Source organism: Vombatus ursinus, unplaced genomic scaffold, assembly GCF_900497805.2.
Source record: "Vombatus ursinus unplaced genomic scaffold, bare-nosed wombat genome assembly UNPS02014781.1, whole genome shotgun sequence".
Lineage (NCBI taxonomy): Eukaryota > Metazoa > Chordata > Mammalia > Diprotodontia > Vombatidae > Vombatus > Vombatus ursinus.
This window is the reverse complement of record NW_020954559.1, coordinates 9768471-9786987: the sequence shown is the minus strand read 5'-3', so window position 1 is coordinate 9786987 and position 18517 is coordinate 9768471. Positions and strand designations below refer to the sequence as shown.

The 18517-nt window shown below is 36.1% G+C and overlaps 1 protein-coding gene across 1 annotated transcript in view; it reads left to right on the top strand.

The window, feature by feature from the left end:
* Nucleotides 1-18517, top strand: part of LOC114046110 (collagen alpha-1(IV) chain-like) — a 204058-nt gene that overhangs the window by 142537 nt on the left and 43004 nt on the right. Inside the window, exons 25-33 of the mRNA XM_027866365.1 lie at nucleotides 3203-3394; nucleotides 3937-4105; nucleotides 10499-10591; nucleotides 10683-10787; nucleotides 12327-12424; nucleotides 16099-16249; nucleotides 16382-16495; nucleotides 17647-17814; nucleotides 17955-18044. Coding sequence (XP_027722166.1) covers nucleotides 3203-3394; nucleotides 3937-4105; nucleotides 10499-10591; nucleotides 10683-10787; nucleotides 12327-12424; nucleotides 16099-16249; nucleotides 16382-16495; nucleotides 17647-17814; nucleotides 17955-18044 — 1180 coding nt within the window. The remainder of the gene's footprint in view (nucleotides 1-3202; nucleotides 3395-3936; nucleotides 4106-10498; nucleotides 10592-10682; nucleotides 10788-12326; nucleotides 12425-16098; nucleotides 16250-16381; nucleotides 16496-17646; nucleotides 17815-17954; nucleotides 18045-18517) is intronic.

The following is an 18517-nucleotide window of genomic DNA, read 5'->3' as shown; positions in this document are numbered from 1 at the left end:
ACCAGAAAAATAAAATCTTTTTCTCTTTAATAAAATGAGGGATTTCCACTACTAATAATGGTTAAAAGGGTTTAGGTGAAATATTACTAATAATACCAATAGTCATACCTAATATTTATATAATGCTTACTATGTGCCAGACACTTTTTTCAATTATTATCTCATTTAATTTAATTCTTAAATATGTAAACTGTATCTATAGCTCAACTGATTATATATAGATCAAAATATAGTTCTATATATTACATATCATATATGTATATATAGTTATATAGGTAATCTATCGATGATTTTATATATGTATATATATAATACATACACACATATGTATCTCAGTAACCAAACTTGAACAGAATTCTGTTAAGTTGCTCTATGAATAATAACTTTTGTTTTTTTTAAATTTTTTTTTGTTTTTTAATTTTTTTATTAATTTATTTTGATTTGTCAATAATCACTTCCACATGCTTTTGAGTTTAAAATTCTTTCCCCCTTCCTCCCCACCCCACTCCCCAAGATGGCCCATAATCTGATATAGGCTATATATTTACATTCATATTAAACATATTTTCACATTAGTGATGTTGTAAGTAGAAATTAACATCAATAGGAGGAACCATCAGAAAGAGGAAACAAAACTCAACAGAAGAGAAAAAAAATAACAGTTCGGCTTCCATAGTTCTTTCTTTGGGTGTGGATAGCATTTTCCATCACAAGGCCTCTGGAGATGTCTTAGATCCTTGTGTTGCCAGGAAGGGTTAAGTTTATCAATATTAGTCATCACGCAACGTGGCTGTTATTGTGTGCAATGTTCTCTTGGTTCTGCTCACTTCACTCGGCATCAGACCATACAAGTCTTTCCAGGTTTTTCTGAAGTCAGCCTGTTCATCATTTCTTATAGCACAATAGTATTCCATCACATTCATATACCACAACTTGCTGAACCATTACCCAATTGATAGGCATCCTCTCAATTTCCAATTCTTTGCCACCACAAAAAGAGCTGCTATGAATTATTTTTGTACATGTAGGTCCTTTTCTCATTTGTATAATCTCTTTGGAATATAGCCCTAGAAGTGCTATTGCTGGGTCAAAGGGTATGCACATTTTTAAAGCCCTTTGAGTATAGTTCCAAATTGCTCTCCAAAATGGTTGGATCATTTCACAACTCCATCAACAATGCATTAGTGTTCCAGTTTTCCCGCATCTTCTCCAACATTTATCATTCTCCTGTTTTGTCATGTTGGCCATTCTGATAGGTGTGATGTAGTACCTCAGAGTTGTTCTGATTTGCATTTCTCTAATCAATAGTGATTTAGAGCATTTTTTCATATGACTATAGATGACTTTAATTTCTTCATCTGAGAACTGTTTGTTCATATCCTTTGACCATTTATCAATTGGGGAATGGTGAATAATAACTTTTAAAAGAAAATCAAAGGAACTTACTTTCCCAAGATTTAGACTGGCCTCCAGATTCAGACTAAAACATTATATACTGGTTTTTGTACATTCCTGAGTTGGTAGTCATTGTCTCTTAATTGGAGAAGGACAGCTAATGATTTCTGGTATGGCCACTTACCATTCATTCAGCAATCCAGCAGTCAATATGTATTAAATGCTAATATGTAGCAAGTACTGTGGTAGACATTGGAGATACCAAGATAAATACACAATAGAGTGGAAGGCATGCTGGATTGTGGAGAAAGAGGAACTAGGTCTGAATCTTTTTGGACAAGTCACCTAACTCCCTTTGGCATCAATGCCCTCAACTCTCAATTGAGAAAGATGAACTACGATCTCAACAAAGAGTTTTCCAGCTCTAAATCTATGGTCCTTTAAGAACCAGATCCCTGTAAAAGAAATTTAGGATAGCATTGCCACAAATTGGCCAAGAGAATTGTAGCTACTCCTAGCCTCCCTAAACATGTACTATGTGTTTTATGTAGTTTTACTGGAGTGTCCAGTTTTTAAGCATATGCATTCTTCTAGCACAATAATATACTGGGCCCTTTAATACAGTGGGCAATCCTGAATTAGAGAGAAGATGCTTACACACTTCCCAGGACACTGAAAATGAGCTGAGTCATGTTAGTTAATTGTGGTCTGAACTGTTAGCATTAATACACCTTAGCAATTAGACATTTACCATGGGAAGGGCAATAGTACTACCTTACTGTAAACCAAATGCCTCCATTGAAAAATCCATGTATTCAAAGAGTGGACCCTTGGGGAAAGGGGGTGGGAATGGTGAGGAATTAAAACTGGATACTGTACTAGAATATCCTCTGATATTAAGCTTAACAAAATTATACTAAATCAGATAGAAAGCAGAAGCTGTTTCTCAGTGCTAAAAGAACAAGTAATTTGGATTTATTTTGGTCATTTGAAACACTTGCAATTTCCTTGAGAACCCTGAGTTCTGAAGGCTGCTGGATGAGAAAACATCTGTGGGTGTGCGAATTCTAAGCAAATCTGGCTTTCCAGGAATTGAAAAATGTGTTCTACTATGCGGCTCTTGGGAAAGTAAATTCTATTCTGCTGACTGCTCATAAGTGACTAATTATAGAGTTGGCTGAATGTTGGCTTTCCAGTTTCCACACATAGTCCTGGAAGTCCTTATCTCCTAGAACAAAGGGTGAGAACATGAAAGGAAGCCTTTACAATTTCAGTAATTACTAGCCTGAGAAAAAACATGTCTGGTCTCACCTCTCATTGACTAGTCTCCAATAACAATTGAAAATGGGAAACAGGCACCCTTGCACTGTGGATCTAAAAGCTTCCCAAAACACTTGGCACCATACAAGGAAAAGACTCCTTGGATATCTCCTCTTATGCCAGTACATATGCAAATATTCTTCAACTGTATTAGAACTTGTGAGAGAAAAGGTAAGTTTAGGTTCTTTGCACGTGGACTTGTATTAAGGACTCCTGCATGGAGCTACATGTAAAATTCCATACTCTTTCTCTCCTATCTATTTTGAAATGTCCAGTGGAGCAAAATGGAATGCTTTGAGAAATAATAGAAAGAAGGATCTGGGCTTTGTTGAATAGTAACTGGTTCTATACTAGAAGATTTTTTTTCTAAAATACCACTTAGAGAGAAGGTCAAATTTCTTATTTCATTGAAGAAAGCATTACTGGGTGAGCTGATCAATAGAGGAATGGAAACATTTAGTAATACGTTTGTGTTTTGTTATTACAGGGGCCTCCAGGTTTGCCAGGACTGAGAGGTGATCCAGGAGCAAAGGGAGAGCCTGGAGAGATTTACTTTGATGCAAAACTCAAAGGTGAAAAGGGAGAGCCAGGTTTTCCAGGACAACCAGGTGCCCCAGGAAGGGCAGGAACACCTGGAAGAGATGGCCATCCTGGTCTTCAGGGCCCCAAAGGCTCACCGGTATATTTATTTCCATATTTTATGCACTTTAATTTGGAGCAAAGGAAAATAAAGAGATTTATAATTTGAATAATTATCTATTTTTAGTAAATAATTTGGTTAGTGTTCAGACATAAAGTTAGTGTCAAACCTACTAAAATTAATGTCAAGTCTATAACAGTTGTGAAGGAGAAAATGGTGATAATGATGATAGATTGCATGCTGAGGATTAGGGAGCAGGTCCTAGAAAATTATGATTTCGGGGAGCATAAATGATTCTAGGCATTTGATTGAATATTAAATTCAAGTACTGATACACTATTTTTGGAAACATTTAGGAATATTTTCTCACTAATTAGGAAAAGCTCTGTGGGGCTAGAGAATCAATCTGGGCTAGAGAAACATAGATTAATCTTATGCCTTCAACTCTCAATTAAACCTGATAATAGAAGGATGTTGGTTTGGGGTGGGGAGGAAGGATGGGCAGATAAGTTTAGGATACTTATTTACCAAAAAGATTATGAAATGAACATGTATGATAGATAATTATCTTTTTATTAAAGGGTTCAATAGGACTAAAAGGAGAACGTGGTCTCCCTGGAGGAGTTGGATTTCCTGGGAGTCGTGGTGACATGGGCCCCCCTGGCCCACCAGGATTTGGCCTGCCTGGTCCAGTTGGTGACAAAGGGCAAGCAGGTTTTCCAGGAAGCCCTGGGTCACCAGGCCTCCCAGGTAAGTAGTTGTAACACATGAAGTGTTGAGAAAATTACCATATGTATAGTATATTAGAATGAGCAATGAATTATAACATGCTTGTACTCCTAGTTTTGCTTCTGTTATGACTATTGACAAATTTTTGGCCTCTTCAGCCCTCAGTTTCCTCATCTGTAAAATGAGTGGATAGGAATAAATTACCTTTGACATCTCTTTCAGTTTTAAAAATTTTGGAAGTCTTTGTTCTTTATGTAGCTGAAGGAGGCTACCTCTCCAACTAGAAATCATAGGTTGGGACTTCCAGAGGGAACACCTGCTACCTTAGGTTCAAATGACAAGCCCTCTGGGTCTGTGCTCTTGAAATTATAACTCTTTGTATCTTTATTGTTTATTTTATTTTATTTTATTTTTTTTTGGTGAGGCAGTTGGGGTTAAGTGACTTGCCCAGGGTCACACAGCTAGTAAGTGTCAAGTGTCTGAGGCCGAATTTGAACTCAGGTCCTCCTGACTCCAAGGCCTAAGATTTATCCTCTGCGCCATCTAGCTGCCCCTAACTCTTTGTATCTTCAATAGCCAGTGGACACAATTAGCTCAAAGCAAAGTCATTTACCAAGATGGCATAGTAAGAAGGTGGCTATAATATATTCCTCTCATAAACCTAGGGTACACTATCCCATAAATGTATACGATGTTTATAGGAAGAGTGGACACACTCATAGAGAACACATATGCCTAAGGCAGGCCACACTTCTGGTACTATAGGCCCCTGGTATACTTTCTCTTCTTGTGGTATCCATTTGCTGCTACCCCAGGGTACATCTGCTCTGGGAAGGATGCTCAGCTGGAATCCCTGAGTATGCTACTCTTTACAGTTCCCAAATGTCAGAGCTAATTAGCCCTTGAATCCATTGTTGGCTCTGTTCTCTGTTGTCAGGGTCATTCTCTTTCATGATGTTTGAATATTGCCATGATCAAAAAAGAGCCTAGACATTGCATTTTAAGAAATTATTTAAAAAAAAAACTGTCCCAATATCTCAGATCCAGAGGGTAAAGTAGAAACTGAAAGAATCCACTGATCACTTTCTGAAAGAAATCCCAAAATGTAAACTCTCAGGAATATTATAGTGAAATTCTAGAACTCCCAGGTCAGGGAGAAAATATTGCAAGCAACCGGAAAGAAACAATTCAAGTATCATGGAGCCACAATCATGATAACACAAGATTTAGCAGCTTCAACATTAAAGGATCAGAGGGCTTGGAATATGATATTCTAGCCCGCAAATTCCAGTGGTATATCCAAGAGTCACCTACCCAATAAAACTGTGTGCAATCCTTCGGGGGAAAAAAATGGATATTTAATAAAATAGAGCACTTTCAAACATTTCTGATGAAAAGACCAGAATTCAATAGAAAATTTGATTCTCAAATATGACTCAATAGAAGCATAAAAAAGGCAAATATGAAAGAGAAAGCATAAGGGATTCAATAAGGTTAAGCTGTTTAAATTCCTACATGGGAAGATATTTGTAATTCCTAAGAATTTTGTCATTATTAGGGCAGTTAGAAGGAGTACATGCATATCTCCTTTTATTATGCTTCACTTTATTGTGCTTTGTAGATATTGCATTTTTAAAAATATATATATAATTTATTTACAAATTGAAGGGTTTGGACAACCCTTGACTTGAACAAGCCTATCAGTGCCATTTTTCCAGCAGTACAAGCTCACATCATTTCTCTGGGTTACATTTTGGTAATTCTCACAATACTTCAAATTTTTTCATTGTTATTAATCTGTTGTGGTGATCTGTGATGCTACTATTGTAATTGTTTTGGATCTTCATGAATTGTACCCATATAAGGTGGTGCACTTAACTGATAAATGGTGTGTGTGTTCTGATTACTCCATTAGCAGGCTGTTTCTTCATTTCTCTCCCTTTCCTCAGGCCTCCCTGTTTCCTGAGACACAACAATATTAAAAAGAGAGAGAGAGAGAGAGACAGAGACAGAAAGAGAGACAGAGAGAGAGAGAGAAGGATAAAACAGGGAAAATAGGATGGAGGGAAATACACAGTAATCATAACTGTGAATGTGAATGCAATGAACTCACCCATAAAGTTTAAGTAGATAGAAGAGTGGTTTAAAAACCAGAATTCAACAATATATTGTTTACAAGAAACATATTTGAAACAGAGAGACACACAGGGTAAAGGTAAAGGGCTGAAGCAGAATTTATTATGCTTCAGTTGAAGTAGAAAAAAACAGGAATAGCAATCATTATCTCAAACAAAGCAAAACAAAAATAGATCTAATTAAAAGAGATATGCAGGGAAACTACATTTTGTTAAAAGGAAACATAGACAATGAGATAATATCAATACTAAACATATGTGTACTAAATAACATCATCCAAATTCTTAAAGGAAAAGTTAAATGAGTTACAGGAAGAAATAGACAGTAAAACTATACTAGTGGGGTACCTCAACTTTCCTCTCCCAGAACTAGATAAATCTAACCCAAAAATAAAGAAGAAAGAAGTTAAGGAGATGAATAGAATTTTGGAAAAGTTAAATATGATCGATTTCTGGAGAAAACTGAATGGGAATAGAAAGGAATATACCTTTTTCTCAGTAGGTCATGGCACCTACACACAAACTGACCATATATTGAAGCATAAAAACCTCACAGCCAAATGCAGAAAAGAAGAAATAGTAAATGCATCATTTTCAGATTGTAATGAAATAAAAATTATATTCATTGAAGGACCATGAAAAATAGATTAAAATTTAATTGAGAACTAAATAATCTAATCCTAAAGAATGAATGAGTCAAAGAACAAATCACATAAAACAATACCTTCATTAAAAGGATTACAACAATTAGACAACATACCAAACTTTATGGGATACAGCCAAAACAGTACTTAAAGGGAATTTTTTTTAATCTCTATATACTTACATCAATGAAACAGAGGAGCATATCAATGAATTAGGTATGCAACTAAAAAAAAAACCTAGAAAAAGAACAAATTAAAAATCCCCAACTAAATACCAAATTAGAAATCCTGAAAATCAAAGGAGAGATTAATGAAATTAAAGTAAGAAAACCATTCAACTAATAAATTAAACTAGAAGCTAGGTTTGTGAAAAAAACCCCAATAAAATAGATAAACCATTAGTTAATTTGATTAAAAAGCAGAAGAAAGCCAAATTACCCCATCAAAAATGGAAAGAGTAAATTCACTACTAATGAAGATGAAATTAAAGCAATTATTAGAAACCATTTTTGCCCAGTTATATGCCAATATATCTAACAATCTAAGTGAAATGGATGAATATTTACAAAAATATTAACTGCCCAAATTAACAGAACAGGAAATAGAATACTTAAATAACCCTATCTTAGAAAGAGAAATTGAACAAGCCATCAATGAGCTCTTTAAGAAAAAATTCCCAGGACCAGATAGATTCACAAGTGAATTCTACCAAACATTTAAAGAACAATTAATTCCAATACTGTGTAAACTATTTGGGAAAATAGGCAAAAAAGAAAGAGTTCTACCAAATTCCTTTTGTGACACAATGTGGTGCTGATACATAAACCAGGAAAAGCAAAAACAAAGAAAGAAAACTGTAGACCAATTTCCCTAATGAATTTTGATGCAAAAACTTTAAATAAAATGCTAGCGAGGACATTATAGCAATATATCATAAAGAACATACACAATGACCAGGTGAGATTTATCAAAAGAATGTGAGCTGGTTTGTTATGAGGAAAATTATCATCATAATTGACCAGATCAATAACAAAACCAGCAACAACAACAAAAAAAAACCACGATTATCTCAATGGATACAGAAAGAGCTTTTGACAAAATACAATAGTCATTCTTATTAAAAAAAAACACACTAGAAAGCATAGGAGTAAATGGAGCTTTCCTTAAAATGATAAGTAGTACCTATTCAAAACCATCAGCAAGCATTATCTGTAATGGGAATAAGCTAGAAGCTTTCCCAATAAGATCACAAGTGAAGCAAAGATGCCCATTATCACCACTGTTGTTCAATATTGTACTGGGCATTATCACCACTATCATTTGGTATCGTACTAGAAATGTTAGCTGTAGCAATAGGAGAAGAAAAACAAAGGAAGTAGAATAGGCAAGAAGAAAGAAAACTATCACTCTTTGAAGATGGTATGATGGTATACTTAAAAAATCAACTAAAAACCTAATTGAAGTAATCAACAACTTAAGCAAAGTTGCAGGCTTTAAATTAAACCCACATAAATCACCAGAATTTCTGTATATTACTAACAAATTCCAGAGGCAAGAGATAAAAAGCGAAGTTCCACTTAAAATAGCCATAGACAATATAAAATATTTGAGAGTCCATCTGCCAAGATGAACCCAGGAACACAATTACAAAACTTTTTATACAAATAAAATAACATCTAAACAATTGGAAAAATATCAATTGCTAATGGGTAGGCTGAGCCAATGTAATAAAAATGACAACAAAAATTATTTTATAGAGCTAGAAAAATAATAACAAAATTCATCTGGAAGGACAAAAGATCAAAAATATTAAGGGAATCAATGGGGAAAAAATGTGAAGGAAGGTGGCTTACCAGTACCAGATCTCAACCTATATGACAAAGAGGTAATCATTAAAATAAGAAAATCCTAAAAGAGGTCACAAAGAGTCAGACATGAGTGAAATGACTGAGCAACAACAAAGTCATTGAAACAATTTGGTAATGGCTAAAAAGATCAGAGATGAATCAGTTAAATAGATTAGGTACACAATACACAGTAGTAAATGACCAGAGTAACCTAATGTTTGATAAAAACAAAGATCCAAACTTTTGGGAGAAGAACTCATTATTTGACAAAAGTTGCTAAGAAAATTGGAAAGCAGTTTGGCAGAAACTAGGTATAGACCAACTTTTCACAACTATATAAGATCAAAATTAGTACATGATTTAGAAATGAAGGGTACTACCATAAACTGGGGAACATGGAATATTTTACTTACCAGATCTATGAATAAGGGACGAATTTATGACCAAACAAGAGGTATATATTTGCCCTGTACTATAGAGCATTATGAAATATAAAATGGATAATTTTGATTATATCAAAAAGTTTTTGCCCGAACAAAACCAATGGAGCCAAGATAAGGGATTTTGAAAACTGGGAAAAAATCTTTACAGCAAGTTTCTCTGATAAAGACTTCATTTCTCAAATATATAAGAATATATATATATATATACTATATATATAATATATAATGATAAATGATCATAGGGTATGAACAGGCAGTTTTCAGAAGAAGAAATCAAGGCCATCTCTAGTAATATGAAAAAAAGACTCTAAGCACTATTAATATCAATATAGTCTGCAGCAGGATTCAAAGGAATATATTGTTATTATTGGGTTAACTAGATGGTGCAGTGGATAGAGTATCGAGCCTGGAATCAGGAAGACTCATCTTCATGACTTCAAATCCGGCCTCAGATATGAGGGCAAGTCACTTAACCCTGTTTGCCTCAGTTCCTCATCTGTAAAATGAGTTGGAGAAGGAGATGGTGAGCTATTCCAGTATCTTTGCCAAGAAGACCCCAAAATGGGGTCATGAGGAGTCAAACATGACTGAAATGACTCAACAACAGCAAATCCTCTTCCTCCTCCTCAACATCATTCAGCAAAACATATAGGAAAGATACTTTGCCAAGCTCTGGAGATAGGTATAACACAAGTAGCTTTCAATCTGATGCAGAGGAAAAAATATTGAGTAAGGTGACACAGGGATAGGGAATCTACTTTTGATTTCACTGGTTGACGAAACTTCTTATATTCAGGAGCTGGTTAACACCTTCTCTGCAGCTTGAAGTTTTGAAGAATTGCCTAGAACACTGATAATTTAGATGACTTGTCTAGAGGCAAATAGCCAGTATATACATAAGGATTGACCCAGATCTTGTTGGGTCTCTGGCCACTTCTCTATCCATCACACAATACATTGAAAATATGTTCAGAACTTTCTAATGCAAGCTAATTAAGTAAGACGTTATATCTGGCTGGGTGATTTTTCTGGAATAGTTTTTCTTGTGGTAAGACTTGGATTTGTTTCTTTGTGGTCTTCTTAGGAATTCTCATGACAAAACAGAATTTTAAAATAAGTGGCCATAACCTTTAAAGTTTTGATGCAAATCACTTTGGGTATGTATTTCAAGGAAAAGGTTTTCTCTGAAAGATTTCAGAAAATTAGGGAAAAGAAATGGGGAAAATACAAACTAGATTTCACTATTGTTTTATAAATGAAATTAAATATTATATTTTAGATGGTACAAAGACACTGCAGTTGGCGTACAGAATCTTACAATTATATGCATTTCCATTTTTCTCAGGTCCTAAGGGTGAAGCAGGAAAAGTGGTTCCTCTACCTGGCCCTCCTGGGGCAGAAGGAGTTCCAGGGCCTCCAGGTTTTCCAGGACCCCAAGGTATTTTTAAAAATTTATACCTCTTTTAAAATTGAAGAATGACAAATTTCCAAGTTTAGCTTGGGTTGACTATTTGCTATTCTCGTTAAAGGTGACAGAGGTTTTCCTGGCACCCCAGGAAGACAAGGACCTCCAGGAGAAAAAGGTGCTGTTGGCCAACCAGGAATAGGGTTTCCAGGACCCCCAGGGCCAAAAGGTAAAAGTTTTAAATGGTAAAAAAGACCTTAACTGAAACTAAGAACATTGGGCTGGGAATTCTCTTATTGCCCATTCTACTAGCTGAGAAATCTTGTGTTTCTGTTTCAATTTCTCTGAATGTAAAATGATTTAATAATACCTAATAATTACCTTTCTTCCCCAGGAGTATCTTGTAGAAATAAAATAGGATCATAAATATGAAATAACTTTGTAACCTAGCAAAACTTCTTTATAAAGACATAAGGTTATCTCATAAGATAACTTTTTAAAAAGTGGTTTTAAGAGAAGTGATTTACAAGCATGTAGTGTGATAACCATAACTTTTTTTTGGTAATATTTTACTGTTCAGATGAGTAATTTTGATTGGAGGGGAGTTTGGATTTGGGGAGGGAAATCTGTGAATGAGATATAATGTAAAGTATGACCAGAAACATCACTAACCTGACATTCCCTATTGTCCTAAAAAAAACCCCAAAAGCAAAAAACAAAACCCTTTCTCCACAGGAAACTGTAACATAAAGAGAGGCAGGGTGGCATTTCTACGAATCTACAGGATTCTTCTTCTAGGGAGGCCAGGAAAGAGGGTCTAAATGGATACAGGGCTAGGAAGCTTATTTATGAAGAAAAGATTCCCAGTCTGACTGAGAGCTACCTATTCTCTCATTCCCACTGTGATCCCAATTGACCTGTGTTCATTTTTTTGAGAAACTGTAATATGTCTAATTGTAGCCATCTAGGATAAAGTTAGTCTTCTTTGGTAATTTAATTTACCTGCTCAGTAACATAACCTAGTCTACATGGCATGGATCAATTCTGTTCAAGGAATTGACCAGCATTAGTAAAGGCATTTTATCATTGGGAGCTCTCAATACCAATGTAATCAGTTTCAGTTCCATCCCCCTGAACATAATACCATTTGGCCAGGCTGTGCTCTAGTTTCCTAGCCATTAGGCCAAAGAGTAATAAAAATAAATGAAAAAATTTTTAAAAATTAACCTCTATACCTTTCACACCACTTTTCCCACACAAGCATAGAATCACATAGATCCCAGGCATCTTAATAGCCATATTATTAATACATTTCTAGAGCAGGGGATGATAAAGCTGTTTTGGCTTGAATATTACCAGAAAGGTTGAATTATGACCAGTTATTTTCAAGTGCAATGCCTGGTATGTTATTACATAGTAGATGTTTAATAAATTCTAGCTGACTGATACCTTACTACCCATTCTTCTGGCAGGCTTAAGTTAAAAGAAGGAAAAAATGGAGTTTGGGTGAAGGAGAATAGAAAAAAGAGGCATAATAAAGAGGGAGAAAAGAAAGAAAAAATAGATAGATTTGGGAAAAAAGAGATTTATGGATTGTAAAATGCCCATAACAGTGCCTTGGGAAACCCTCAGTGATACCAGCTGAATAAATTATCTGTGCTTGTTGCTTTCAAATAGTGGATTTCTGCTTAATCTTCTAGATAAGTTCAGGCCTAGTTCAGTAGGCCACAAAGCTATTGAATTGTTAATAACTTGCTTTATTCAATAGGTATTGATGGCTTACCTGGAGCTATTGGTCAGCCTGGAAATCCAGGTCGTCCAGGATTTGATGGTTTACCAGGAAATCCAGGTATTCCAGGACAAAAAGTAAGTAGTATTGCTCTTTCTTTTATTGTTTTTAAAAGTGTTTATGAGAGGGGCAGCTAGGTGGCACAGTGGATAGAGTACTGGCCCTGGACTCAGGAGGACCCAAGTTCAAATTCAGCCTCAGACACAAAACACTCACTAGCTGTGTGACCCTGGGCAACTCACTTAACCCCATTGCCTAGCAAAAAAATAAAAAAACAAAAAAAAAAGTGTTTATGAGAAAGGAAAAGTGCTAATGATAATATAGCTAAAGTTTTACCTCACACTTTTTCATTTGCTAGAGTTTCACTGTTTTGCTTCCAATCAAAGTGTAGCTTATCCATCTGACTGGCTTATCTACATGCATTACTTTTACTTTTATTTTTATTTTTATTTTTTTACCGGAAAGGAAAACAACGCTTTTGGGATTCTGAATTAGTTCCTTGACTGGGGAATATACTCTAGCCAGTGAATTCAGGATAAAATAACCCCTAAATATATTTTGATTTTGTAAACAACGACCTCTTCTCAAGAAAGTGAATGTAATCTTATGAATGAGCATGGACTAGGAGGTGGGAAATCTGGCCTATAGTTCTATCTTTGTTAGTAACTTTCTGAATGACCTTGGCCAAGTCACTTAACTTTTCTTGACTTCAGTTTTTTCATCTGTAAAGCTCTTTCTAGCTTCTTTCCATCTTTGATTCTTTAATTCTATAATTCATGACACATTTCCTTAGAAACTGCATAACCAGAGGGTAGAATTAAAATAGGAGCAGATTCTAGGATTTTAGAGCTAAAAGGGGTCTGGAAGGTCACTTAGTTCAATCCCTTCATCTTAGTGATAAAGAAACTCAGAGATAATGTCATTTGCTCAAGGTTATATAGCTACTAATTGACAAAACTCAGATTCAATCCTAGGCTGTCTTATTCCAAATTCAGGGTTCTTTCCATCATACGTTACTTTAGAACCTCAGAGCAAAGGACATATCTTACAAGGAAAAAGCTATTAAAATAATATTATATATGTCAGAAAACATAAAATTGATGTCAGAGAGTCTAAGAAAAGAAGGAATTTGTTGCAGGGTTAGGTTAGGTGACATGCTCAGGCTGAGAATGGAAACCTTTCTACTAGGACAGAGCAAACTCTTTGTCTTGAATCAAGGACACTAACCCTATTGCCCACACCACTCATGGCATCAGCCCTCAGGTAAACTGAGACAACCTCTCTGGGGTAGCCATAGTGTTAACTTTAGGGTAAGTGGAATGAGCAATGGACCTGGTTTCAGAGGACCTGGATTTCAATCCCATATCCACAACTTAGTATGTTTGTGACTTCGGACAAATCACTTTACTTTTGTGGGCCTAATTTCCTGATACATAAAAGTTGGGGTATGAACTAGATGATCCCCTAGTTCCCTTCTAGCTCCAGGGCCTATGAATATCCTTTTGACTCTTCTTTTTCTAAAAGAACCAGTTCAAGTTGATCTTATTTAGGTATAGAATGGAGTAGTTGGCCTCTGACCCTTCTAACTCTCAGACACCCTGATTTCTGAGGCAGCTAATGAATAGAGTACTGAGCCTGCATTAAAAAAGACGTGAGTTCAAATCAGCCTCAAACTCACTAGTTGTGTGACCCTGGGCAAGTCACTTTAACCTCTGTCTGCGTCAGTTTTCTCAACTGTAAAATAGGCCATTAATAGTAGTACCTATCTCCCAGGGTTGTTGTGGGGATCAAATGAGATAATATTTGTAAAGAGCTTAGCACAATGTCTGGTATATAGTAGGTGCTTAATGAATGCTTGTTTCTTTCCTTTCTTGATTTCATGAGCTTTATTACCTTGAGTGTCAGGTTTAGTAGTTACTGCATGATTGAAGAATCTTTCCACCCTAGAAATAATTTCCCTATCAGCTTGCTATGCCTGAAATACCTGGTAGAGATAACACAGTAGCAGGAAGGGATTACTCACTGTCAAATCGATCAATCAACAATTATCTTCCTGTTAGGATACTAGGTACTGGATAGATGTATGGAAGAAGGTACAAGAAGAAAAAACTGCAGACCGAAGACAATAAATTTTACAAATTTGCCTAGGTTTCCACCATGTTTACTTTTAGGCAAGCTAAGAGGCATAGTTAGTAGAGTGCTAGGCTTGAAGACAAGAAGCCTGGCATTCAAATTCTTCCTCAGACATTTACTAACTGTGTCACCCTGGGCAAGTCATTTAACCTCTATCTGTCTCAGTTTCCTTAAGTGTAAAAATGGGGATAATAATAGCACCCACCTCCCATGGTGTTGTAAAGATCAACAGAGATAATTTGCAAAGTGTTCTGCAAACCTTATGTTGCTAGATAAGTGCTACTTGCTATTATTATAATTATTATATATAATATAACACATTATATTATATATAATTATATTACACATAATTACATTACATTATATATAATTATATTATATATTATATATATACATATATATATATAAAACACCACATAATGGGGAATTTTTGTCCCACAGCTTCAACTAGAAGGCATCCTTGGTTCCTTTCCCATAAAGGATGACTCTTTTACAACTCAATTTCTTCTTGAGCACAGGGACTGTCATTTTCCATTTTTAAACTCTAGTAGGACAGGATCTTACAAATAAGGCATCTAGATGGGACAGTGGATAGAATGCAGCTAGGTGAGGCAATGAATAGAATACTGGGTCTGGAATCTGGAAGACTTATCTTCCAGAATTCAAATCCAGCCTCAGATATTTACTGGCTGTGTGATCCTGGAAAATTAATTGTAGAAGAAAATGGCAAACCACTCCTGTATCTTTGCCAAGAAAATCCCAAATGGGATCATGAAGAGTTGGACGTGACTGAAAAACTAATGACCAAGGTGGTGCAGTGGATAGAGCACCAGCCTTGGAGTCAGGAGGACCTGAGTTCAAATCCAGCCTTAGACACATAATACTTCCTAGCTGTGTGACTCTGGGCAAGTCACTTAACCCCAATTGCCTCACTTAAAAAACAACAACAACAACAACAAAAAAAACTACTGACCAAGAACATATTTTAAATGCATATGCTTTCTGAATATTTGTTGAATTTACTTACATTGAAGGTACTTTGTTTATCAGTGGAAAGAGCAGTGTAATTTGTCTTGAAAGAAGGCTGAAGATGAGTCCTATCAGCATTTTTAAAAAAGAAACCTACCCTTTACATTCTTCACTGAGGACTTGGAAGAGAGAGAGAGAAAAAAAGAGAGAGAGGGAGAGAAGGAGAGAGAGAGAAAGAGAGTGAGAGAGAGAGAGAGAGAGAGGGGGAGAGAGAGAGAGAGAGGTAGACAGACAGAGAAACATGGAGAAAGAATCATAAGTTCACAGTCTTGAATACAATCCTCTTTTATTTGTGTATTAAAATGTTCATGTTTGTTAGTGTTTATTAATTTTTAAAAAATGAGTGTGTACTGAACTTGTGAACTTGATTGTGTCCCAACATGCTTTTCTGGACCTAGAGCTCCTAAAGTCTTCATGGTGGACCCAAATAAGTGACAAAATGCAAAATTACTGCTTTCTGGCTAGTGAGCTGATGCCTTCTTAATAAAAGGGTAATGTTCAGACCACAGGGAAAGTCTGAATACCTTGTTACATTTGTTATAAATTGAGCTTGCCTTCTCACTTTTTTTTTTTTCGTTTTAATATCAAGGGTGAGCCTGGAGTGGGTCTACCAGGCCCCAAAGGATCATCAGGTCTTCCTGGCATTCCAGGCCTTCCTGGCGAAAAGGGAAATGTTGGTAGCCCAGGCATCCCAGGAGAACATGGACTTATAGGGCCACCTGGGCTACAAGGACTCAGAGGTAATGTTTTCAAAGAAAAAATTCCAGCTGACCAAAATGAATTCCTTTCCTGAAATTGCCTGTCTGTGAGTGGGAAGCAGGAGGTTCCTGATGCAAGGTAATTAGTTCACAATTTTTGTTTCTTCTGTTTAGGTGACCCAGGGCTTCAAGGAATCCAAGGTCCAAAAGGTGCCCCTGGTGTTCCAGGAATAGGCCCTCCTGGAGTTATGGGACCCCCTGGAGGACAGGGACCACCAGGATCAACAGGTAATTCAGGGTTCCCTGTGCTGTCAATAGTTGGGAAAAAGATACTGTAATATCAGTGAAAGAAGGGATAGGAATAAACCTAAATAACATGTTGGGTGAGACAGGATTTGAAGAAAGCACTTTTTTTCATTTTTCTTTGTAATTTTTATTTTTCAAGTAACGAGTATTTTTTAACTCCCCCCATACATTATTGAACAAATAAAAAAAGCCTGAAAAACAAATCTTTTAAAATTTATTTTAAATTTAAATTTTATTTTAAAAATTAAAAAAAAATAGTTCAAATCTGACCTCAGACACTTGACACTTACTAGCTGTGTGACCCTGGGCAATTCACCCTTTTAGATTTGCAGTTTATTGTTATGTTGATCAGAGTTATAAAGTCTTTCAAAGCTGTTTTTCTTTATAACATTGTCAATGTATAAATTGTTCCCCTGTTCTGCTCCCTTTGATTTGCATCATTTCATGAAGGTCTTTCTAGTTTCCTCTGTCATTTCATATGGCACAATAGTATTCTATCGTATTCATATTTGGACCTTTTCTTCTTTCTTTGATTTCTTTGAGTGGTATAGTCGGGTCAAAGGAGATGAACAGTTTGGTAACTTTCTAGGTATAGCTCCAAATTGCTTTCCAGAGTCGTTGGACCATTTCACAGCTCCACCAATAATGTACTAGGAGAATAATTTCAATTTGTAGAAATAGTTTAATTGGTTATCTAAGTGAGTGTTCCTTCTCATGTGCTTGTGATACATGTCATTAGGAGAATGAGTAAAACATCCTTGACTTTTTATCCTATCTTTAACATTTTTGTAATCAAATGCAAGTGGATTCTCTTTATTACTTCCTTAGTGATGGTGTTAATCAGTGCCTGATTCGAATTAGGGTGATGGCTTATGAACAGAAGCAATCTCTAGCTCCTTCAGTAATTTTATAATAAAGAGGGGCAGGATAGTGGGAATCCATGGGTAATTATTTGTTGATAATTAGTTTTTAGCTCAGCTCCCTCTGCTGGGGCTATAGTAAACCTTAGGTTAATTATACTTAATAGGGACATGCATGCTTTCTTATAGAGTTCACCAATTAAAAATTGAATGTCTAGCAAGCTGTTCTTTAATTATACAAGTTAAGATTATTGGCTTTTTGCCTTCCTTCAGGTCCTCCTGGAATCAAAGGAGAGAAGGGTTACCCTGGATTCCCAGGATCAGATATGCCAGGACCCAAAGGAGATAAAGGAAGTCCAGGTCTTCCTGGCTTAACAGGCCAAATCGGGTTACCTGGACCTCCTGGCACACAAGGAACTCCTGGACTTCCAGGCTTTCCAGGTAAGTCATGTTTGTCAACTCTTCTCCCTCCCAAAAATTATTAAGTGAAATGATACCTATTTGCCTCAGGGCCAGGTGAAGGACTGTCAGGTAGGTGCAAATATGGAATAACATGAACTCTTCTTTTCCTTCACTCATAGGTCCCAAGGGAGAAATGGGAGTAATGGGGACCCCTGGTCAGCCAGGTCCTCCTGGACCAGTGGGTACTCCAGGATTCCAAGGAGTAAAAGGTAAGGCTCGTCAACAACTACAAAAAATGTCGGGGCTCTGGATTTTGATTTCTTAATGACTTTTTAAAAATAGTTGAAGTATACAGTTATTCCTTCCCCATTGCAACTTCCCCCATCGAGGTCGTGTGTCGGCATAAGAAATTAAATGGGAATTTTTTGGAAGTTTTTCGAAAGCCAAAGATGACACACAAAGGCCAGTCAAAAAAGAAAAAGTTCAGAAACTCAGAAATGCATGAAATATACGTATAGTATTATATAATATCAACCCAGATTTTATAATAAGGTACTGTAAACACCCTATAAAAGAAAAAGAAAAAATTCAGACTTCTTCTCTGGTTCAAAGGGAGGGTCAAAAACTTTTATACAGATTTTTGAGGTTGCAGGGGTGCCATGCCCTTAACCACCAGGATGTGGAAGGAATAGCTATAGTCTCATAGAGTCACAGAGTCTGAAGGCACTGTGAAGATCATCAG